The sequence below is a fragment of the Sapajus apella genome, unplaced genomic scaffold (genome assembly GCF_009761245.1).
Source record: "Sapajus apella isolate SASKATOON/1434 unplaced genomic scaffold, GSC_monkey_1.0 scaffold15, whole genome shotgun sequence".
Taxonomy (NCBI): domain Eukaryota; kingdom Metazoa; phylum Chordata; class Mammalia; order Primates; family Cebidae; genus Sapajus; species Sapajus apella.
Window position 1 is genome coordinate 29031141 of NW_022436955.1, and position 24137 is coordinate 29055277.

The following is a 24137-nucleotide window of genomic DNA, read 5'->3' on the forward strand; positions in this document are numbered from 1 at the left end:
TTAATCCATCCTTAGCAGGGATGCTGGACCCCTGGAGCCTGTCACCTGGGCACAGGGAAGACATTCAGCCAAGCAGCTGGCTTCCAGGTGGCAACTGGTAGGATCCTGTGGAGTGACTCTGAATCCACTCATGGCAGGACCGCGTCTGCTGGGATGCTGGAGCTGGAGTTTCTCCAGCCACGGCCGGCAGCGTGGACTGTGGGATTTCGTGTCCTCTGTGTCTTTTGCCCGCTGGAGAGGCTGTTGTTTTCGTTTTGCCAGATTACCCTTGAAGAAGAGGGGTGGGGAGGGTGCTCCTGTGCACTTCTGCTTACCTACCTAACGGGCTCATTCTCCCTCCCCGCCCCCCACCCCCCCACGCTCCCACAGCCTGCAAGACAGGAGCCTGGACTTCTTGTCATGGTGCACTCCAGGAGAGTTTTGTTACCAGTCATAGTGGGCAGACACTGCCAGCTCCCAGCAGCCGGGTCTGGACTTCGCTGGGAAACTTAGAAGTTCCTCACTGGGTTTCTGGAGGGGTGTGTACGTGGGCATGTTGGGCATTACAGAATCATTTAGAGTTAAGCAGTCAGCCATTCAGCAGTTGATGGGATGATTGTGACCAGTTTGCCCTGTTTGGTGGCTGGGTTGGATGAGGGAGTCCACGACTCCTGGCACGTGACTGTTCTGGGAGCTTTTCCCCGACGACCCCATTTCAAAGCCCCATCTTGGCTGTGGAGTCCTTAGTTTTTTCCAGTGAGACATTTAGTGATGTCGGGGCACAGCATGTGGGGCTTTGCAGATGGGAGATGAGTCTGGATGAGGAAACACCATTAGAACTTGGAGCGTTCTGGGCCCTTTTTCATCCTGTATTTCCTCTGCCCAGGTGGGTCCTATTGGGGGAGAGGGTATTAATGCTCATGGGTTGCTATTTGGGGAATCCTGTGCTGTCGGAGTTTGTGGACTGGGTCTGCAGACGCTATGCGTCTTCACACGTGTACTCCCACGGGGCTTACAGGTAGGCTCTGTGAACTTGGTACAACTACGTAACATTCGGTAGGTGTATTTTCCTGGGGAAAGGGTCTGACCTGCCACTTTGAACCCTCATGAGAATGCACCTTTTTGCAAAAGCAGGTGTAACTGCGCATGACTTGCGCAAGCCCCGGCTTGGTGAGCTTAGATTCAGGCGGGACCCACCTTGGGATTGACATGCGCCAGAATTGTGGCCATCATCGGTGTCCCCCGAAGCTGAGCATGGGAAGGGTTATACACCCTGATGGAGTTAACGTGTTGATAACGTCTGAGCCGCGTGTCCCTGCGCCGAGGGTCGCTGCTGGAGCTCCAGCAGGGCTTAGTTGCGCAGACCTGGGTGTGGTTTCAGAACTAGGGAGACCAGGCGGGTGTGGAGGAAGCTGGCCGGCCTGAGACCATAGGAGTCGGCGGCGAGACTTAGGGACGAACGAAGGGACGAGTGCCACTCATGGGATTGGGGTTTTTATAGCTGTGATTTTTCAAGAGAAACTGGATACCCTCATGTTGACTTGAAACCTATTTTAGAATGCGGTCCATTGATTCTCATTTAAATAACATAGCCCGACTTCAGGCCCGATAAAAACGGGTTGAAGGGTAAAAGGCTTGCCCCTTGTCCACTCTTTTCTTTGGTTGCTTGTTTTTGAGACAGGGTCTTGCTCTTCACCCAGGCTGAATGCAGTGGTGAAGCCGCAACTCACGGCAGCCTCAACCTCCTGGGCTCAAGATGTCCCTTACCTCGGCCTCCCAAAGCGCTGGGATCACAGGCGTGAGCCACTGTTCGCTGACCCCTAGTCTAATCATTTCCACCCTCTCTCCATGGTACTGACGGGGGAACTGACGCTCGGGTCAGGCAGTGCCCTGCAAGTCTGCGTGGAGCCGTTGGGCGTGAGTCAGCCTGGGACCACCCCAGCCTCCTCGGGTTTTCCAGCTCAGGACCAAGCCCTTTTAGCTCGGCCCCCATGGAGTGCTCCCTCGAGCTCCACAGCCCTAAGTTTAAGTTCAGGCTGGCTGAGTGGGTTGTGAGGATCCTGGTGCCCGCAGGCGGGCACAGAGCGCTTTCTGACTTAAAGGCGCCCATTTCCGCTGGTGTGGGCATCCCCCCTGCTGGAGGGAAGGCACCTTTTCTAGTGGCCATCTCCCCGCCTCTGAAGCTGGAGACCCTGGGCCCTTCTTCCAAGGCCATGCGGTGACTCCCACCCTGCCCCGTTTACCCTGGCCCCTGCATTACCCTTTTCAGCACCTACTGATGTGCAGCCCAGCCGGGTCCCTGGAGACGAACGGCCCCAAGTGTCCTCGCTGCCCCAGGTGACCTATAGTCAGGTGTTGTCGGCAGTCACTTGGTTTACAGGCAGGACAGGCACTTGTAGGAGATGTTCCTGAGTCCTCTGTCCCTCCCGCTTACTGAGGGAGCTTGTTAAATACTCGGCCTCCTCCACACTGGGGAGCAGGAGAGGGTCCTTGGTTTCATGGGTCCTCATGAGCAAGTGTCTCTGCATCCTCCTCCCTCTGGCTCTGTCCACCTGAAGGACACGTGGCCTTGACCCCTTCGCCTCTAGCTCCAGCCCCCTTCCTCCTGCTGGCCCAGGCCGCTTGATCCCACCCATCTGTAAAACGGGTACAGCACACGGGTGGGCACCCAAACAGGCACCATAGGGTGAGAGCTGCCGCAGGGAGGGGACCCCAAGTGACGCCAGCTGTTTGCAGTCTCTTGTCACATTAAAAGGAAGCACCCAGAACCATGGCTGGGACAGCTGGGTCTCTTTCTGGCTCCAGTCATGACTGGGCTGAGGGTGTGAATCTCCAGCCTCTGTTCACCCCGTGTAGACGGGAGTGAGCATCTCGCTGTGTGGAATAATTGGGTGGAGGGTGGCTCCTGGGCCCGGGTACCGCCAGGACCCCTGCTTCCGAGGAGCAGCCTGTGGAGAGAATGCAACAGGGGACTCCAGGGACCGCTGAGGGCACAGGGTGACAGAGGGGCTGGGAACCGGCCAGCGTGGGTAAGCCCCCGGCGCCGTCTCAGCTGAGCCGTGTGGCCCCCGCAGCTGGGGTCACCTTGCTGTTTGTGCAGGGTTGGTTTCTGGGGTCTGCTTACATGCAGTAAGGGCACAGGTAGCCGGCACCCTGTAAAAGTCGCCCTCCGATACCCCGGAGTCCCAGGTCTGGACACGGACTCCAGCCTTGACCCAGGGCCCCGCCCTCCCCTTGGTCTGTCGTGCGCCTCTAGGAGGCCACCTCCCCGCCGAGGCCAGGCTGCCGCCCGCATCTGCCAGTCCCACCCTTCCCGCCGCCCTCCTCTCCAGCCCTTCATCTGCCCGGCCTGCTCCGCACACACAGCAGCCGCTTAGGATAATCGCGTCAAATGTTGCCACCATCTGTTGCCTGACTTCCCGTCCGTCGCCTCCATCCGGGAACCTCCGGGACGCGTCTGTGGCCGTGAACCTGTCGCAGGACCTGTGACTCCTAGGAGGCCGCTGTCCGCTGGCCCCAGGATGCAACCCCAGTGTCCGGCGCCGTCGCACAGAGCCTCCTGCTGTCCGAGGAACTGCAGTGTGGCACCCGACCTGGGAAGCTCCTGCAGGTGACCCGGCCCCCACAGGGACACCCCCGGGTTTTACCTGGTCCTTTGCACTGTCCAGCGCCCTTGTGTGAGGGCTTCTGAGAGCGCCGCACCCCGTGTGTTTCTGCAGAATGTGGCCTACCTTGTGTTCCCAGCATGGTAGTAGGCAGGACTGCAGCTTTAAGGGTGTGGTGGGGCTCTGGCAGAACATGGGGTTCAGGGTGGCTGCTGGAGACCCCAGGCATTGCTTGGGAGCTGGCTCATTGCGGGTGGCTCCACGTGGTTTACTGGGTCCCTGGCGGGCAGCGTCTGGAGGCTCCTGCCGTGGCTCGGTGGATGAGGCGCTGGTCTGCGTGGGCCGGGCACTGCAGTGCTCATTTTCCTCCTGGGGCAGGAGCTCCGGGGGCTGCGCAGGCTGACCCTGCCCACCTGCCTGTGTTTTCCTGGCCCTTCTCGTTCCAAGTCAGGATCCAGGCCACCTGTGAGGGCTGCCCCTTGCCCTGGCCATGAGTGATAGCCCTGGCCAGTTCCTGGGGCATAGAGCTTGGGAAGCAAGTCCAGTGTGAGGACTCAGGGTAGCCTGGGGAGGCAGAAGCAGGCTTACCCCCATGCATCTGGAGCAAGAAGACCCCCCCCGCCGTCTCCCAGCCCCTCCCCTGCCTCCACCCCCAAGAAAAATTGCTTTGTGTAAGTGCGCTGGGAATGCGTGGAGGGCAGATATGATAATGAATTGATGATGAAGCCGCCCAGGCTCTCGGGGTCACGTGGTGCCCAGGCAGCCTCAGCCGCCAGGGTCTGTCGTAGGGTGACCCGTCCTCCTCAGGGCCACCTTAAGCTTTTCCCTTTTGGGGGAGCGGGGATCACGGGGGTGGGCACCGGTCCCTGAGCTGGGGGACGCCCTTTATTTGTTCACAAACATTTCTTTCTGCGGTAATGAAAAATTACCAAGAGGGGTGATTAGAGAACCCAGGTCCAGATTGTACATGCGGGCCCTGAAAGTGAAGCCCTGCTGGGCCCAGCCCCATGGGCTGTAATTACCCCACGGGGGGCTGTCAGGGGGAAGGGGCGGATTGGTGCTTGAACCGGGACCCAGCAGAAAATTCATCTCAGCTATTAGCTTGTAATTACAGAGCACGGAGGGAGCAGGCCTGAGGTCTGGTGCCGGGGAAGAGCAGGGATGAAAGGAAGCAGTAATTATAGGATCCGCGGGAGGCCGGGAGGGCGGCTGGCACGCTGATTAATAAGCCCTCCACCCTCGAGGGGAGGGGGAGCGAGGGTTGGGACACCATCTTTAATGGAGTAGAGAGGCCTTACCCCCTCTTTGAAATCCTGCTGTCGAGCCTTTGGACAGCAGGCAAGCCCATTTGGGGTCTGTTCTGAAGAACCAGGAACAAGCTGGGCTCCCCGGGCCAGCCAGCCGAGCCCCTCTCCACTGGGACTTTGCTTCCTTTTTTTCTTGCCTTTTTTTTTTTAATAGCATTGTGCTGCTTCTGACTGTATTAGAAAGCTAGGCAGAGAATAGGAGAAAAAGCATTGATTAAAGTGGTGCTTTGTTGCAGGACGGGGAGGGCAGGAGACCTCGCCCCAAGGGCGGTGGTCTTTGCTTCCCCAGACCCTCCCTGTCCGTGAAATGTGGGGTTGAGGGGTTTGGGGTGCTGTGGCTGCCTGCTTCACTCTCGGTTTCCTGCCCTCTGGCTTCTGGGAGAAGCCTCTAGGTTCTCAGCTCTGCCAGGCAGACTGTGTAGACCCGGTGGGTTCTTTCTGGAGGGGTTCAGGGAGCAGACAGTTGGGGCTCACGTGAAGAGGGGTCTGTCCCCGGGATCCTTGGTTTAAGGGTGCCGAGGGGCCATTAGGGGTATGGATGTGGCAGCTTTTTTTTCCTGGGATGCGGGGGAAGCAAAGGTGGCAGCTGACAGTGGCTTGAAGGGGTCTGTCCAGAGTAGCAAGTGATGTGAATAAGAGGTTGGGCGTGGGTGGGGGCCTCGCAGATACGGTCCACCTAGACCCCTGGCTCGTTTTCGCCTGCTGAGCTGCACATGTCAAGAGCGCTTGTACAGTGTGGAGACAGCCCCCAGCCCCCCGGTACTCATCCATCACAGGCCTTCACACGATGGAGCTTATTCCCAGCTGTTAGGATAATGAATTTACATGAGCTGATAATGTAGACAAGAATTCAGTCAATGTCCAGGAGCGCAGAAGTTAATAAATACCTTTCTAATGAGGGCAGCAGGTGGTACGCTCTCCCAGGGCCTCCCTCTCCCCTCTGCCTGGCTGCCCCTGGGTCCCCCACGGGCACCTTGGCACCTGCCCTGGCCTCAGCCAGAGAACACCTGTGTGGGGTGACGCCCGCATCTGCCTCCCTGGAGAGGGCTGGGGGCTTTGTGCCGAGGCCTGGGTGGCAGCAGCCTTGAAGTGACCCCACCAGGCCGGTGACAGAGGGGCTGGAGGCAGGTGGGCCCTGGAGGCCGTGTCCATTCGCAGCAGGCCCAAGGGGACCCCTCCAAGGATCTCTGGGTTCCCAAGTGCTTGGCCTCCGGTCCTGGCCTCGAGGAAGCTGCCTCCCGCCGACGCAGCCCCTGCCCCGCCTGCCCAGTGCACACATACTGAGTAGCAGTGCTAATTTTAGATTCCTCTAATGAAGCCGCTCATTTGGAATTCTATTTTAAGTGACCTGACATCAGCAGAGCTGCTTCCCAGGCTCCCAGCTCCTTGGGAGCCTGCAGCTGACACCAGGCAGGGATGCTGCCTGCAGGGGACCCCCAGGGACCCAGGGAGACCGTACCTGGGCCTGGAGGGGACCTGCAGGGCCCGGGGAGCAGGTATTGGGCTTGTGTCAGAGGCTGGGGTAAGGAGGTTGCTGTCAGGATGCCAACAGGCTGGTGATAGTGACACTGAGGTAGCCTCAGACCTGGGCATGGAGGGAGCCCGCAGGGGGCCTCCCTGGTCACCAGGGAAGGGCTCGGAGCTGTGGGTGAGGGCTGAGGTTCAGACCCCTGCGGGGACACCCCAGTTCCCTCCACTCCTGCCCTGGGGCTGGATAGCCCCATGCTTTTGTGGGCGGTGCTGACTTCCTGCGTTGAGCTGCCATCCCTTTGAACAGCCCCTTTTTAAAACCCTGGTTCACTGCAGAGGAATGAGAACATAAAGAGAGAGAAGAACGGCGAAAGGGAAAAACACAGCTCCTCTTCGGGCTGTCTCGGTACACTGCCGGTAGCCTTGAGGTGTGTGCACCATTTAGGGTCCGGCCTGGGGTTCGTGCCGTGGCCTCGCCTGTGTGCCACTGATAGGGTTAGGATGTGTCTCATGGAAAGTGACCTCCAGTGTTGGAGGCAGGGCCTGGTGGCAGGGATTGGATCGGGGGGGTTGGATCTCATGACGGGGTCATCCACGTCACCTTTGCCATCAAACTCTGATGGTCCAGGAGACATAACACTTCTTCCCATGAGCCTCACCAGGTCTGGGTGTTGAAAAGCCAGGGATCCTCCCACTCTGGCTCCATCTTACGCCGCCGGATGTGCCGGCTCCCCTTGCCTTTTGCCATGATGGGAAGCTTCCCGAGGCCTTCCCAGAGGCAGATGCCAGCACTGTTTCTAGTACACCCCATAGAGCCAGGAGCCAGAACAAGCCTTTTCTTTATGAATTACATAGCCCCAGGTATTTCTTTACAGCAGCACAAACAGCCTCGTCCAGCCACCCAGCCCATGCCCAGTGGTCACAGCACATCTGCCTGGGTCGCCAGCCAGCCTGTCCTGAAGGCCTGGGGACAGAATTGGCATCTGCTCCCAGACCTCCAGAGCATGTCACCTGGAGGTGAAACGACCGTACGTTGTCCCATGTCCCCCGTCTTCTATGACAGCATGTGGTATGGTCCACACAGCATCCCAGCCCGCCGCGGATATCCACCCCTCCTGCAGCCCGGGAGCAGGTCTGGAGCTGGGCCCTGGCTGGCTTGTCGCACGGGCACTGTGCTGAGGTCATCTCAGCCCTGCTCTGTTCTGGTTCTGGGATCTGAGGCTGCCTTTGCCCATCTGGGAAAATGGGCCCAGTCACACCTCTCTCACAGGGCGCCCAAGATGTAGAGTGCCTGGCTCTCTGAGGAGTATGGGAAAGGGGGGTTGCTGATGGGCTCTGGCACTGCAGGGTCGTGTTTTGGAGACTCTGGGTGAAGATGCAGAGTATCTGTGTGCAGATAGTTGCCCTTGGCTTTGTGATGGATTGCAGGGACATCCTTGATGAGGAGAGGGTGTGGAGACACTGACCGTATCAGTTATCTAGAATTGTGTAACCCACCGTCTGCAACTCAGTGGCTTAACAAAACCTTTGTTAGCTCTGTTTCTGTGGGCCAGGAGTTGGAGGGTGGCTTAGCTGGGTGGTTCCGTCTCAGGGTGTGTGACGACCACGTTGGCTGGGGCTGCAGTCTCATCAGAAGGCCAGCCTGGGGCTGGACGATTCATTGCCAAAGTGGCTTCTCACATGGCTGTTGGCCGGAGGCCTTGGTTCCTTGAAATGTGGGTTTCTCCACGACCTGCTTGAGCATCCTCGTGACGTGGCGGCTGCCCCTGCTCCACTGGAGTGACCCAGGAGGGCCAGGAGAGGGCTACAGTGTGTTTGGCGATCTTGCCTTGGCAGCTGCAGACTGTCGCTTCCACTATACTCTGTTCATCAGAAATGAGTTACACAGTCGGGCCCGTGCTCGGGAAAGGGAGTTAGTCTCTACCTCCTGAAAGTGTGATCGATGAAGACTTTCTAGACGTCGTTTTTATTTTTTCAGTGACAGTTGTGTCGCGCAGGCTAGAGTATAGTGGTATGATCATAGCCCATTGTAGCTCCATCTCCTGGGCTCAAATAATCTTCCCAAACACCTGGGGCTACAGGTACGCACCTGTAGTTGCAGGGTGATTTATAGAGACCGGGTCTGTCTATGTTGCCCAGGCTGGTTTTGAACTCCTGACCTCACACAGTCCTCCCACCGTACCCTCCTACTTAGCTGGGATTACAGGTGTGAGCCGCCATGCCCAGGATGAATGTGTTTAGGCATTACAGTCCAGTATGTCTTAGCTGTGTGTGTGTGTGTGTGTGTGTGTGTGTGTGTGTGTGTGTGTGTGTGTGTGTGTATACGTGTGCATGTGACCATTCACGCCTTCTGATCACATGCCCTGGTTGGGCCATGGAGTGGGCAGGCGCTGGTAGTGAGCCGTGGGGACCCGGGAAGCCGGGTTCCAGTCCTGGACATGCTGCTCAGCTAACTGACCTTGGACCAAGCTTAGGTCATCTGCCCTCAGTTTCCCCATCTGCACTCGAGGGTTCCTGGGCTTGGGTGCTGGCTGTGAGGGGTGGGACGCAGGCTGGGATGGTGGATGACAGCACGGCTGCCGTGGGCTCTCTTGAGCTCATGGTAAGGCTGTCTTGGGAGGTCCCCCACTGGTCTGTGACTTCTGAGAGCTGCTGCTGTTTCCCTGGAGGTGGTGTCCCCGCGGCCCTGCTCCTGTCTTCCAGGCAGCCCTCTGGACTCGCCACCTTCCTGAGCACCTCATTGGGACCACCAGGACCTGGTTCATTGATGTCCTCCTGGGTCCCCTTGAGGGTGGGGCTTGGTCTTGTGCCACTTAGTCTTTCTAGACATTCCCTCATAAACACCCTGCAGCCTCCTGCATGTGAAGCTGAGTGTGCTTTGGTGACAGGTGGGACCTGGAGGTCCTCTGGACTGGCCTTCGGCAGCCTCCCTATGGGCCACGTCCACTAGTGTCCCCTGCAGGCAGCAGGACGAGAACTCTGTTCTTCCCCAGCCACCACCCTTTTGGGGTCACAGGCTGGCCCTCTGCAGGAGGTGTGTGGGCTCATGGGCCCAGGGCAGGGGGCTCGTGGGCAGGGTACCCACCAGCTGGATGCCCTGTGCCCTCCTGGTTGCGGCTCCAGCCCCCGGGTGGGGAGGAGCAGCACAGACCCAGAGTGTGGGTGCCATTTGCTGGGACATCTGCCTGCCCTTGGCTGGACCCCCGCCTGCTGGGACTGGCGTCTGTCGTCCCTGGAGTGCTGTTTGGTAACAGCCCTGGGGCGCCCCACAGACTCTGAAGCCCCTTGCGTCAGTTACCCCGTTATGCTCGGGGGAGTGACCTCACGAGGTCGGCTTTGCTGTGCTGTTACCCCGTTAGGTAGATGAAGGGAGTCAGGCCGTGAGGAGTGAAGTAACTCACCCAGGGTTGTTCAGCCAGAAGCAGCAGAGCCCGGGTCTGACCCACAGATGTGTTTCCCTCCCTCCATCTCTGTGCACGGGGAGAAGCGCTGACAGCAGACCACTGCGGGGGACAAGCGGGGGCCAGGCCAGCCTCTGGGGCAGTGCAGCTGGCGGTGTGGAGCAGAGCAGCTGGCAGGGGCCAGGCTGGCTGAGGAAGGGCTCTAGCTGGCAGCCCATGTTTTTTGGAAGTCAGGCTGCTGGGTAGGCGCCCTTGCTCTCCTGCGTGGTTGGGTGTCTGTGCCAGGTTGAAGTGGCCTTGGAAAGGCAGTTCGGGGTGTGCAGGTCCCCCCTCCACCCTTGACCCCTCCAGAAAAAGCCGAGGAGGACAGGCTAGGGTTGGCCCTCTGGCCCGGTAGGGCCCGCTGCCGCAGGGCATGGCCACGCCGCCTTGTGACTGCTGGCAGCTGGGCAGCGCAGGGCTCTAAGGGTCCTTTGTTCTTGAGGTGTGAGCTTGCTCCCGCCTCGCTGATCTCTCATTGGCAGGCCCACTCACAGTCATTGTCCCCGGTCCCCCCCTCAGAGCCCCCAAAGAGTTATTTTCCCCTGCAGCCCCTCTGTCAGGAGCGGAGGGACTTGGCTCCCTGAACACACGCCCAGAGCACGTGGCCTTTGGCGGCAAGTTCTGGGTGTAGCAGGTGGACAAAGGAGGCCTCCAGGGTCCTCCGCATGCTGCGCCCAGCCCGCAGCCCACAGCCCACGCCAGCAGGTTCCAGCCAGACTTGTCAGTGCAACTTAGAATCTGGGAGATGTGAGGTGGGGTCTGGAGGCCAGGGCAGCCCCTTGAGGGTGGGCCCACAGCCCGAGGAGGGAGCCTGGGGGCTCCCTTGCCCTTTCCCCTTAGGAAGCGCACAGTCTACCCCTCTTGTGTTGCGTGTCCCCCCCCCCCCACCATGATCTCTGAGATGCCAGCCCACTGTGTGTGGTCCTGGCGCCCCTCCCCTGAGATGGGTCCACAAGGAGGGAGCCGGGACCTGGCCTGTGGGTGATGTGGGGATCGGGGGGCGTCTCATGTTGTTGGAAAACATTTTGACCAGGTTGGACTTTCATTGGTTGCACACACGGGGTGGGAGGACTGAGGGCATGTTTGGAGGTGGCCATGCCCTTCCCCTAGTGGTTTTGATGTCACTCGGATGGCTGCACCTGGGCTCAGACCTCTTCCTGCTGCCGCTGTGGCTGCCACCCCCCACCAGGAGGGCCCGGTCAACTGTCGCTGGGCCAGGTCGGCCTGAAGTTGGCCCGGGAGGAAAGGGAGGGTTCCACGCTGGACGGCGGTTTGGATTTGCGGCTGTTTTCAGCCCCTCACGGCAGGCCCTGTGTCCAGCAAGGGGCTACAGTGGGGTCTTCAGGGCGGCTGTGTTCTTCCCCGGCGCTCCTTGTCAGCCTGCCTTTGTGGCCCGAACTCTGGGACCTGTCTCAGACAGAGATGCACAGGATCCCTGGGTGGCGGGAGGCCAGGGGTCTGTGCTGAGCGCCCGTGCAGACTGGGCCAAGCTGGGGCCTCGGTTTCCTTTTCTGTAAGGTGGGGCAGCGCTGGCACCAGCCTCCCGAGGGCACTGCCATGCATGCCTGGCACTGTGTACACGTTGTGTCGGTGGCCACAGCAGTTGTCTTGGTTGCTGTCGTCCCTGGGCCTTCTGCCAGTGTGCTTCTGTCCTGAGGTGCGGCCGACGCCCCCTCACCCTGGGCCCCTCTCCTTCCCTGCACCCTTTGGTGGCTGGGGATCTGTCGGTTGATACATGGGATCCTCCACAGCCTGCCCAGCCTGGACTGCCTGGAGAGGTAGAGGGCGGTGCTGGCCCGAGCCATTCAGAATCGGGTTCTGAGGGCCCCTGGGGTCTGTGCCAGGTCCCAACTGGACTGTGGGGACGGGGTCTGTTCTCTCTGCAGCACTGGCTCTGTCTGCTCTTGCTTGGCTTGCTGGAGCCCCTGGGGCGCCCCTGCTCCCTGCATGCTGCTGCTGACACCGGCTCCCCCACCGGCCCTGCCGACCCTGCTCTGGTGTTGGGCGCTCCTGCTCTCTGGGTGACCTCTGGTTCTTCTTTTCCTGTTTCAGGCATGAGCCATGAGCCCAAGTCCCCTTCGCTAGGGATGCTTTCCACCGCGACCAGGACCACCGCCACCGTCAACCCCCTCACCCCCTCGCCGCTCAATGGCGCCCTGGTGCCCAGCGGCAGCCCCGCCACCAGCAGCGCGCTGTCGGCCCAGGCCGCGCCGTCTTCCAGCTTTGCCGCCGCGCTGCGCAAGCTCGCCAAACAGGCGGAGGAGCCCAGAGGTAAGGGGGCCCGCCAGGCTGCGTGGGGGAGCGGCGGCTCCCGAGGCGGGGACTCGGCTTCCCGCGCGCTGTGCACGTGCACGCTCATAGCACGTCTCGTTTTCCCACGCCGTGCGCTCCGCGTGAAGCAGGCGGCACTGTCGGAGCTGCAGACCGTGGGCCCCACCGCCCCAGCCGCTTCTCCTCTGCTTCCCGTCTCTCCTGCCTCTGTCCTTCCTCGGCCCCCAGAGCCATTGCAGGGGTTCCCGGCCATAGCCAGGTGTTTCTGCCAGCCCAGTGGCTCAGTCAGGAGGGTGGGTGCCATGACCAGGGCAGCCCCAAGAGGCTCCAGAGGGAGAGCTGCTCCCCGAGTGGCCCCTTGCTTAGGCTTCAACACCCGCTCCAGACATGGCAGAGGACATGGCGTCCCTGGAAACACAGTGGTTTGGAGCGGGGGTCTCTGGCACAGCGGACCCTACCACTGTTTAACACCAGGGGGCGCGGATGGGGGCCTCCGGGGGTCCTGAGCTTGGCTCCTGGTGTCACCAGGACGAGACGTGCTGTGTGCCTTGGGCAAGTGCTGACCCTCTGAGCTCCATTTACTTGGTCTGTCCAGTGAGGCTCTAGAGAGGCCTCCGTTGGTTCTGACTTTGGGACGCTTTTTGGGGCCCATTATCACCATTGGCTGCCTGTGCCCAGGCTGCTACTGGCATGAATGGGAGGGGCAGTGGGCGGCTGGAGCTGCGGGGGGCCTTGGCGCTGTGGCTTCTGGCCAGGCCTCGGACACCCTCTGGCCTCACTGCTCATGGGCAGAGGCCTGCTGAAGCAGGGACCCCAGTGGCTCTGCCTATCACCTGCTTCATTCCCCTCAAAGGCCCAAGGGTTAGGATCCTGGTTCCAGGGCCCTCCTGAGCAGCCAGAGAGCAGCATGTACAGGAGTGGTGTCTGTCTTTACATGCTGGGGTTCCAGCTTGGCAGAGGGGACACTTGCCCTGACCAGGGCGGGCTGGGGGTCTCCTCCTTTCTGAACGTCTGCTTCCCAGGTCCTTTCTGCCTCTGCTCATTGGAGACCAGGGAGTGAAAGAGGACAAACCTGGCACTGAAGGGTGGGGGCACTGGCCCAGAAGGGAGGCCAGGTGGGGCCTGGGTTCTCTACCACCAGGGCGCACCCCCTTGCCTCCTGGCTCCTCTTGTTGAACCAGGCTTAGCTGGGACCACCAGAAAACCCTCCACGTCTGGGGCAGGGGACCCCCTGGCCATGCCTGAGCAGCCGGGCTGCACGGGCCCCACCTGTGTTAAGAGGCTGGGCAGCTGCAGGCAGATGGCTCAGGGGAAGCAGGCACCCTGCCTGGTGCCCCCTGGCATCCTGGGCTTTCTGAGGTGGTGAACAAGGCAGCTGAGGTTATACCCCGGGAGGACGTTGACCTTGGAGTTGAGACTCAGGCTCTCCTGAGAGGGGCGGAGGGAAGGGAGGGACGGCTGAGAAGTGAGGGCAGAGCTGGCCCAGCCCCTCCTGCTCTGGTTGTCTTTTTTCTCAGCGTTTCGGGGCAGGAGAACCAGGGCTGGCGCGGGATTTCCGAGGCCACGCGTGACACGTGGCTGGCGCTGGTGCTGCTGGGTCCAGGTTAGCCCTGCATCCTGGCTTCAGCCAGCAGCTGTGTCCGCTTTGGGGCCTCTGGGCTCTACCCTGGGTAACGCTGCAGGGGACGAGGTCAGGAAAGGGCAGGTTTCCCTGCCTGCCAAGGAACGTGGTGGAGAGGCGTTCAGACTCAGCTTCCCTCCGTGGGCCCCGCACGTCACGGGCGTCACAGCAGGATCCTGCCTCGTGGGGCCTCCTCTCTGCTGCCCCAGCCTGGCCCCAGCACTTGGCTTGATTGCTTGGCCAGCGGGCGGCCTGAGTGCCAGAGGCCGCTGGTCCCCACTGGCCGGGAACAAAGTGTGCTGCTGGGCGCCCATGGCGGGAGGCCAGACACCATGGCCTCGGGGCCCGTCCCCTCCCAGCTGTGGCTTGGGCACTGGGAAAAGGCTCTGGGAAGGATCCCCCAGGATGGATGCCTGGAACTGGGTGGCACAGGGTCTCGGGAGGGCAGGCGAGCGGTGCTGCTGCCTGAGCCTGTGCCTGCCAGGGCACTCACGCAGGTCACCTCCTGTTGAACCGGGAAGCTGAGATGTGTGGGGCTCGGGGTCTGCAGATGTGCAGCAGTGTTTGCGGCTGGGCCCTTGGTGCCCCCCGCCGTCTTGATGAGTCTCCATCTGGTCAACCCAGGTCCGGCCTTGGTCTGGATGAGGAGGGACCGGGTTACTCCCCCTCGTGACCTCAGCCCCTTAGTGCACCTGGTCCCCGTTCTCATGGAGTTGATCCGACCCTGACCTCACCTTTCCCCGTCTGTGGAACTGGCCGGCAGCTGTCCCGGGCCCCTCGTGCAGGTGCAGAGGCCAAGGTTCAGAGGTCAAGTCGCAAGACAGTGGCCACCGAGGGTAGGGTCATGCCGGTGTCCTGCTCCTGCTGGGCCTTCCCGGGTGGGCTGGGACAGCTGTCTGTAGGAGGACAGTTCTGAGCAGGGGGTCCTGGTGGTCCCTGCTGGAGAGGAAGCCCCCCTTACCCCTAGCAACACTGCTGTTGTGCAGGGAGCTGGCGTTGGGCGCACCAAAGAGTCTCTGGCCGTCAGCACGTTAACCCTGCCTTCCTGGGGGTGTGGAATCCTGGGTGACTGCAGGGACGTGTGGGGCCCGCTCCCTGTGCGCCCAACTCCCTGTGGCACCTCTCCACCTGCACCAGAGGGCAGCAGGGAGAATCCTCAGTGGACTTGGCAGTGGGGAGGGGTCTGGATTTTTTATTTAAAATTTTTTTAGTTATAATTCACATGGCATAAAATTCACCCCGTAGAAGTGCGTGATTCGGTGATTTTCGTGCACAGTTGTGCAACCGTCAGCTCTCTCAATTCTAGAACGTTCGGGTCACCCTTGAGAGTAGAACCTCAGCTGCATTTGCCAGCATCCCCCACGCCCTCCCCCAGCCCCTGGCGGCTGGTCTTTCTGCCTCTGTAGACGGGTCTGTTCTGGGCGTTTGGTACACGTGGGCTGCCTAGGTGTGTGTCTGGGCTCCTTTGAGTGTGATGTCTCCTGGTCCTCGTGGGTCGTCTGCGGCATTGACAGCCCTTACCGCCTCTCCTGGCTGGGCAGCCCCGGCTGGGGAGAGCTGGGTGGGGCCGAGAACCTGAAGCTGCCTTTCTGCTGCATCCTGGGGGTGGACCAGCTAGGGCCTCCCACGTTCCTCACACAGTGGCTGTGTGTTGTGCGCCTGCTGTGCACCTGGCACACTTACTGTGATACTAACACAACCCTTGCCTCTGGTGGATGGGAACTGAGCCTCCGGCATGCCCAGGTCCCGCATTGTAAGTGGCGTGGGGAATTCCAACCCCCAACTTGTGCCTGAGACTCCATAGCCTCCTCCCCGCCATTGCAGAAAGGGAGGCTGGGCCTCTGAAAGCCACGCCTCCCAGGGAGCTGCGTCCCTCTGGTGTCTGCTAGGTGCTCAAGAGGGCACCAAGCCCCTGCAGGCTAGCAGCTGAGCGGGTCAGCTCACAGGCCTGCAGCCAGGGCCACCTCCTGGCGACGGCACATCCTGGGCAGGGGGCAGGGATGGAAGCAGGGCAGCTCCCAGAGCTGCGGGGGTGGTGGCAGGGCTGGTGGCACCCAGGGAACCGCAGAGGCTGTGCAGCCCCACGCGGCCCCTCCTCGGGGGTGCCCTTGGCCCCGCCCGCTGCAGCCTCCTCACCTGCCTGAGCGTCCTCTCCAGCATGCGCCCGACTTCAGAAAGTGCCTCTCGTTTTTCACCATCGGACCGCGATTGCCCGCGCTTCTCTCCTCATCGTGTCTCAAGGGTGCAGTTTAAAAATTCAATTCAGACCAAGCCATGGCATGTGTCGCCCGGGAGAAAGGTTTGGAAAGGGAGGAAGAGGAGGCCCGCCGCTGGGATTTATTTTTCTGGTGGCGCCGAGACGTGTTTTCACCTTCAAAGCTCAGTCGCCCGCCCACTAGCGCAGGGCCAGATGTCCATCCCCAGGGCCAGCCTGACCCTTCAACCTACGCTGTCCCGAGGCTGAGGCTTCTGGGGTAGGGGGGGACCCCTGGGAATTGCTGACGCACACCCCTGACACCTTCCTTGCTGTGTGATCCGGGAAGGCCGCTTCACCTCTCTGAGCTTCTGGTTTTTCTTGGGTGAGGAGCAGGTCTCTACCTCGTGAATCGTGAGGACTGAGTAGGAATGTGCTCAGCTGGGCACGTGAGTGGTGGGAGCGTAAATGCAGTCCTCCACCCTAGCCCTGCCCCCGCCTCCCCTTTCCTGTCCCCCACCCTAACGCTGCCCCGTCACCTTCATCATCCCTGCCACGCCCCCCTCCCCCGCACCCTGCCCCACCCCTCCCTGCACTCCCAGACCTGCCCCTGCGACCCTCATCATCTGCCCCGGAAGGCGTGTGGGTGGGGTTGGAAGGTGTGTGTCCGCCGAGGCTTCCCTCTGATGGCCCTGGGCAGTGTCTGCAGTGGTGCGGGGTGCAGGCAGGCCCGGTGGCTGCCTGTTGACTTTTTGGGTGGAAGTGGGGCTAGGAGTACCCAAGGCCCACGAGGTGCATTCTGGAAGGAGCCTTGGGCTGCAGGTTTGGGTGTGAGCCCTAGCTGATGCTGGGTTGCACCCCCGGCCCCTTCCCAGCAACCGGCCAGGGTTCCGGCCTGAGCCCAGGCGTCCCTGACCCTGTTCCGCCCTGGTGGCTCTTGGTCTTTTTGTTTGTCCACATTGCCGCAGCCACCAGTGGATGTCTCTGGGGCAGCCCGGCCCTCCCCGCCTCCCTCCCTCCCCCCCACGCTGCTGCGACATCTCCCGCTGTAGCGCAGGCTCCTCGGATGCAAGCTGGGCCCTCTCCGCTCCTGGGAATGACGGCCTGGCCACCGCCTCCCTCCCTGCCTCGCTTACCAGGACCTCTTCTCACAGAGACCTGACCACCCCCATAGATATCTGAAACCCAGCCTAGGAGTCCCAAGACTGGAGGGTGTGTCCCAGCCGTGGGCCCCCCAGCCCTCTGTCGTCCCCCCCCCCGCCCTGGACAGCGTTGGACCCCCTCTGAGCCTCGCGGGTGCCAGGCCTAGCCTGCCTGGCAGGAGTTTCAGGATCCCACATCATCCCTTATACTTGGAGATGCTTGTTGCCCTGAGGGTGCCCCAGGGACACCTGTGCCTGGAGCAAGGCCTTGTGCCACGCACCCCCAGCCCCACACCCTGAAGGCAGCCCTGAGCCACGCAGGGGGTCTGCCAGCTGTCGGGCCTGCCCCAGAACTGTCCGGGCTGGGGGCTGCCTGGTGGCTCTGGCCCTTCCCCTGTGGCCCCTGCGGAGGACAGGCCTTGGAGCCCCCACCGCCGCCCCCACGGGCGTGCAGTGAAGCCAAGGCTGCTGCCAGGCGCCCTCGCAAGCTGTGTGGCATCTGCTTGCCGTGCGCAGCAGCCAGCAGCCTCCCACGGGGAAGGAGCGCCCGTCTGCCGAGGCGGCGGGGGGCGGAGGTATCGGGAGCCTCGAGTGTCCTCAGCTGCTCCAGGAGGCACAGGCAGCACCTGGGGCCGGGCACCTCTCCCTGGGAAACAGTGAAGGGTGACCATGCTGCCGGCCTTTGCCCCGGGAACAGAGTGGTGCCGCCGCCTTCCCAGCTGGGCCGGGAGAGAGCCGCCGTCTGGAGGACGGTTCTGAGCAGGTGGTCCTGGCTGGAGAGGAAGCCCCGCCTTGCCTCTAGAGGCACCCGTGGTGCAGGGAGCTGGGACTGGGTGCACAAAGGGCTGAGCTTGTTCCCACCCTTCCTTGTTGTCACCAGCCTAGTAGCCAGGACTCATGGCTTTCCCGCCCACACTTTGCTCCCTTAACTCCAGCCAGGGGGCTTGTGGTGCCCGCCCTGGAAGTGGCCCTGGGCCTCTCCAAGCAAGTGTGGCCCAGCCACCCACAGCCCGGCTTGGGGCACAGAACAGGGTTGAGGGGCGTGGCGGTGGAGCTGGAACTGCTCTCTTGTCATCGAGGCCCAAGGGGCCCGGCGGTGTCTGCTGGCTGCCTGCCTCGTCTTGTCACTGGTTTTGCAGGCAAGAGGAGTGGCAGGTGTGGTTATTGTTCGGTCCCTGGTGCCACCGGAAACCCAGCTCCTGCCCGAGTGAGCAGGGAGCGTGGAGCCTTCCCGTGAGCTGCCGTGGGTGCGATTCCGCCGTGGAGCCAGCCTAGGCGGGGGAGAGGCTCCCCTTTCTGCCGCTGCCTTGGAAATCTGCCTCTCAAAGAAAACAGTAAAACAAACACGGAGGAAGGATCCCGCCTGGCAGGCGGGCCTCGCGTGGGTGTCAGTCTGCGGCAGCGGCTCTGCAGGCGTCTGGAGCCCGTCTGTCTCCAGCGCAGGTGTGAGCGCCTCGGCGTCCTGTCCTCACGCTGCCCCTGCGTGCTCCTGGCTGGGATAAGGAGGGGCAGGGGAGTCTAGAGCCAGGGGAGCAATGCCCACGGAGAAGACCTCACAACCTATCCTGGCCCCTTCTCTGCATAGCAGAGAGGGGAGCGTGGGCAGGGTGGTGGGGCCCAGGACTTGGCGTGTCAGCCGACGGGGCCTCCCCAGCCACCCCACCCCTGTCTTCCTCCTCACCCCAACACCCCGCCTCCCTCAGGGCTCCCTTCTCAGCTCCTTTGGCCCCATGTGGACCCTCCCGGCCCCAGGAAAATACATTTCCAACGAGGAACCCACACCTCCCATAGAAACAACCCACACCTTCCGTTGTCAGTTTGGGTTTGGTGACTGTGGCACAGCGTGGCCAGGTGGTCACAGGAGCCCACCGCTGGCCAGCCGCCCCGCACGCTTTGTGGTTGTGAGGTGGGGCCTTGTGGGTGGACGCAGCCTGCAGGTTGGGAGGCCCCCATCCTGGGAGCCTCGTAGGGCGGCCACTGCTCCTTCGTCTGGCCATTTCACCCTGAAATGCAGGGGTCGCGGCTGTGACTTCAGCCCTGCACTTGTGGTGTGCCCACCGTCCTGTGTGCCGGGGCGTCAGTGATTCCAGAAGGCTTCCCCACCTGTTCTCGTCACCTGTGTGACGGGGGCTCGACCTTCTGGACCCGGATGATTCCCTGTGGGCAGGGGGCTGACTGGCTCGTTCCTTTGGGGTCTGCCGGGTAGATGTCAAGGAAGGCGGCTGGGTGACTCAGTCCCTGTCCCACTCACTGGCTGGTGGCTCCTGTGGACCCACTGGGCCGCCTCCAGCCGGGCTTCTTTCCACATCCACGTCAGGACGAGTCCTCCAGGGCCGAGTTCCCAGGTTTCGGATGGAAACAGGTTGGCAGGTGAGGGCAGAGAGTGGAGGAGGAGCCCTGAGAGGCGTAGGTTCTGTGGGCCCACCCCTCCCTCCCGGCTGTTCAGCCCACACCGGCCGAGGGCCCAGCTGGTAGAATGAGGCCTGGGAGGCTGTCGGCATCACCGTGGGTGTGGCTGTTCCACAGTCATGGCACATGATACACCAAGGCTCCTGCTGGGTAGCCTCTGCTCAGAGGCTGCTTAAAGGTTGAGCTAAGGGCTGAGCCTGGTGCTACATGCCTGTAGTCCCAGCTTCTCGGAGGCTGAGGCAGGAGGATCACTTGAGCCCTGGAGGTCGAGGCTGCAGTGAGTCACGATCACAGCAGTGCATTCCAGCCTGGGTGACAGAGAGAGACCCTGCCTCTAAAAATATTTTTTAATTAAAAAAAAAAAAACTAGGCTGGGCTCAGTGGCTCATGCCTTTGGGAGGCTGAGGCGAGTGGATCACAAGGTCAGGAGTCTGAGACCATCCTGGCCAACACGGTGAAAACACGTCTCTAATAAAAATAGAAAAATAGGCTGGGTGTGGTGGCATGTACCTGTAATCCCAGCTACTGGGGAGGCTGAAGCAGGAGAATCACTTGAATTGGGAGGTGGAGGTTGCAGTGAGCCGAGATCAAGCCACTGTACTCCAGCTTGGTGACGGAGCGAGACTCTGTCTCAAAAAAATTTGAATACTGACTTGGGGACAGAACAGAAGACGGGAGGGAAGAGCCCCCAGGTGAGTGGACACACAGGATCCCCTGGGCTCCCTACCTGGCCGGCACCTGCCCCCGAATGGTTGACAAGCAGGAGGCAAAGTGCAGCTGGCGACCCTCCTTCTACGGGGCTGATACGGAGCTCTGTCACTCACACATCTGTTCGAGCTGCCTCTCACTGTGTCTCTGTTGGCAGTGTGGGGTAGGCACGGGCTGTGGACACCTGAGCCCCGTCCCCTGGGGCTCTGGCCCTGTTTAGCTCTGGGCAGTCCTGGCCACAAGAGTGGGCATCTCACAGAGACATTTCAGGGACCTTCTTTAGGGAAGATTGTTAGTCACCGTTGGTTCTCTCTGTCACCCCCCGATTTGATGCAGCGTGGCTGGGCTCGGGAGTGGGTAGGGGCTGAGGGCTGAGCAGGACGGCCGCCGGGGAGTGCCTTTGCTGAGTTTGGCCAGGGAGTCTACTCCTCTGAGTGTTCCGCCCTCCCCTTTCTTTCCATGCTCTGCTGGCCTGGCCATGGCCTGTGGCTTTGGGGCCTGACCATGGTGAGGCCCCACCCACCTCCGTCTCCAGTACCTGAGGCCTGGCGCCTCTTACAGGCTGAGGACTCTCCAGGGGGTGCCATGGTTTTTGGGTGGCGGGGCGGGCCGAGCCTGGGTGGTTGACGCGTGCTGCGGCGGCGCTCCGATCTGCTCCCCGGCTGACTGTGGGGTCTCAGCTGTTAATCACATCTGCCCGTGGGCCTCGGCGCTAATCTTCGAGGTCAGACAGCAGAGGTGACGCGGGCGCGCGCTGCCTCTTGTCATCCCCAATCCAGATCCGTTTCATTGACTCACTCCTGGCTGAATACGCCAGTTAATTATAGCAATCGCAGACCTTCCTGCTCCAGCCACGCGGTGAGAATAAGGGTTGGAGGGCCGAGCGCCAGCCTCGCTAATGGGCCTGGCGTTGTGGGGACATCGATCGAGGCTGAGCTGGCTGGTGAGCAGCCCCCCCAGCAGGGATTAGGCCGCTGAGTGTGCTGAGTGTCGATGGCCTCCCCTGGCCCCAGGCAAGTCCCTGCCCCAGAGAGGCTTCCCTCCCCTCCCGTCTCTTTCACTTTCTCACCCACTGGTCCTCAGAAACGAGGCTTAGAGACTCTGGAGTGGCCACTGTCTTGGTCATGGCGAGGGTTCTCTCTGGGAGGTGGGGTTCAGAGGGATGGAGCAGCGCAGAGTCTGGAGGCAGGCAGCTCTCAGTCTCTGTGTACCCTCATGCGCCAGGGGCTGCAAACTTCTCCCTGTTTGTAGAGTTGGGGTACAGAGACATCTCTGAGGTCCCTGGGGCTTGGCACATAGTGGGGCTCAGAAGCTCCTGCTCCCAGGTCCTCGCTCTGTCTGTCCGGTCCCCAGGGAGGACCCAGAGCACACTTGGCCGTTGTTCCCAACTTTTCCGCTGGGCAGCAGGAGCCCAGGCCACGATCTGTCAGCAGCGTCTGCCTCAATGGGTGGCATCTCTTGGTGTGTTTCTTTCTTTGTTCAGCTCCAGAGCGCAAATGTCCACATTTTCCCCACTCACAGCTGCTGGAATCTGGACAGGGGCACCCTGGGTTTGGGCTGGGTGCAAAGGAGGGCTTCCTAGGGGCCCAAGGCCGGGTGTGAGCATCACGGAGAGGTGGGGCAGGCGCGGTCACCCGTGCCTGTAAGCCCAGTGCCGTGGGCCACTGACATGGGAGGATCAATTGAGTCCAGGAGTTCGAGACGAGCCTGGGCACCATAGCAAGACTGTGTCTCTACCGAAAAAAAAAACCAGCTGGACCTGGTGGCACATAACTTTCGTCCCAACTCTTCAGGAGGCTGAGGTGGTAGGACCCCTTGAACCCAGGAGATTGAGGCTGCATTGAGCCCTGATTGCACCATTGTACTCCAGCCCAGTCTGGGCAACAGAGTGAGATACTGTCTCCCAAAAAAAAGAGAGAGCTGGGCACAGTACTGTTCGCAGTGGCCACACAGTGGGGCCCAGCTTGTGTGCCACCCACTGAGAGGCAGAAGAGCAAGGAGCCGGTAAACCGAGGCACACTGTGGACTGTCACTCAGCCACAGGAAGGAGGGAGATTCTGTTAGCCGCTGCACTGTGGATGAGCCATGAAAACACAGCTCCCAGTGACAAGCCCGACAAGAAAGGCCACGCAGCATGGGATTCCCTTGATGGGAAGTGTCCAGAACAGGCCCCTCCATGCGTGGGCTGAGGGAGAGGGGAGGGGCTGCTTGTGGGTAGAGGTTCCTTTTGGGGCGAGGGAGATGCTCTTAAACGGATTGTGGTGAAGGCTACACAACTCCGAACGTGCTGGAACCGTGGGACCGCGTGCTTGATGGGTGAGTTACACGGGGTAGAATCGTAGTGCAGTAAAACCGTCACAGCTGGAACCAAAGAGCCGTGGAAGTTCCATGCCAATTTTTTTTTTAAGAGAAAGATCCTTTCCTTAGTTTTTTTTTTTTCCCCTAAAAACTTAAAGCGAACTTGATCTATCTAAATACGTGCAGAAAAAGACATACCCGCCAGTGTCTGGAGCAAACCCACAGATCAGGAGGGCTGAGGCCGGTTCTCCTTTCCCACCCTCTGCCCCTGAGGTGAGGGGCGTGGAGCCCTGCCCTGCCGCCTGCGTGTCCCTTCCCTGGGTGGATCTAGTAGCCCGCTGGGCACAGTGCCCAGTCCCCGGGCTGGCCCAGCCGGCTTGTGTTGGAGTTGTCAGGGTGTGAGCAGTAGTGCTGGTCCATCTGGGGCTGGGTCACACCTCAGGGCCGGCAGCTGTCAGCCTCACTCCCCACCTGGGCCAGGTCCTGATGGGTGGGAGTGTGACAAAGGGGGAGCCTTGGCTTGGGCAGTTCAGGGGTTGCTGGGCACAATGTGAATGTATCTGGGCTACTCTGGGCATAGCGGATCTGGCTTGACTGAGTGTCTGCTATGGAGCGTCTGTGTCCAGTTGTGCAGGCTGCACACAAGCCTAGGAATCTGCCTTAGAGAGGCCCAGATAGCATTTCTGCGGGAGGCAGCAGGACCGTGTCCTGGAGACGGGGCAGCTGCCCCACTCCAAGGGAGCAGCTTTTGGAGAGCACAGCTGTATTTTGACATCGGGGTGCCCGTGGGGCCTCTGCCTCCTGCTCACCCCACTGAGGCAACTGGCTGGCTGAGGCCTCTGAGCACCCCTGTAAGGAGCAGTTTTCTTTGGTGAACGTACGTGTGCACCCTCAGGACGCAGTGAAGGGTACGTGAGGCCGCTTCGGAACCAAGGCCAGTTCTGAGCAGAAGCTGGGGAGGATGCCAGGAGTCGCTGGCCTGAGGTTCTCTTTCTGGGAAGGGTGTCTGATGCCTGCTTCTACCATGTCCTGGGCTGCAGGTGCTTCCCAAGTGGGGCTTTTGCAAACAGAAGGTGCTCAATTGTACCACGCCTCCTCAAAGGGCAGCGCTGATTCCCATGAGCTCCCAGCTGCTGTGACCCAGCATCTGGGTGCCTAGATGCCTGTTGCTGCTGGTCGGTGGGCGTGTGCCTGGTCCTGCCGGAGCCCGCCCCGGTGGACTCTGTGCTGTGGTGCTGTATGGGGCACCTCTCTGCCTGCCCTGTTGGGAACCTTGGCCTGTGCTGGACCCTGGTTGCGTGCTGAGTGTGGCTGTTGAGGGTGGAGATCCGCCCCGGGCCTATGTCAGGGGCTGGGGAATGGAATGTGGGGAGGGTGAGCCAGACACTGACCTGTGTACAAATCCACAGCCCTGTGAGTGGTTGTGTGTGTGGGGGGGAGTGACTGTGCACCCCCTGGGTCTCATCAGTCTGGGCAGGGTTTTTGTGGACCCCCAAGCCGCAGAGCTTCCGGGGCCTCAGCCTCTGGGGAGCTGCTGCCTCCTCAGTCACGGGGATTTGACCCCCTGGAAGCGAGGGTGATGCCTGCGTGAGGGCAGGAGGACTCTTGGAACAGGTGCCTTTGGACATCCTCACTCCCACCCCTGCTGCCACGCACACTCGGTCCCCTTCTGACCCGGGGAGGGAGGGAA

The 24137-nt window shown here is 61.2% G+C and overlaps 1 protein-coding gene and 1 long non-coding RNA gene across 8 annotated transcripts in view; one reads left to right on the forward strand and one right to left on the reverse strand.

Annotated features, from left to right (window-relative positions):
* The window catches only part of GSE1 (Gse1 coiled-coil protein), a 498642-nt gene that overhangs the window by 449609 nt on the left and 24896 nt on the right, over positions 1-24137 (forward strand). For 4 of the 7 annotated variants that reach the window (XM_032284598.1, XM_032284599.1, XM_032284601.1 and 1 more), the window contains one exon: positions 11857-12075. The exons of the other annotated variants lie outside the window; for them this stretch is intronic. In XM_032284598.1, the coding sequence (XP_032140489.1) occupies positions 11857-12075 (219 nt within the window). The remainder of the gene's footprint in view (positions 1-11856; positions 12076-24137) is intronic. 7 annotated transcript variants of the gene reach the window in all.
* Positions 7080-18969, reverse strand: LOC116555718. The gene is made up of 3 exons (XR_004270638.1): positions 18959-18969; positions 17928-17933; positions 7080-7158 (listed from the first exon to the last, which is right to left on the reverse strand). It is a non-coding gene; the product is annotated as an uncharacterized LOC116555718 (long non-coding RNA).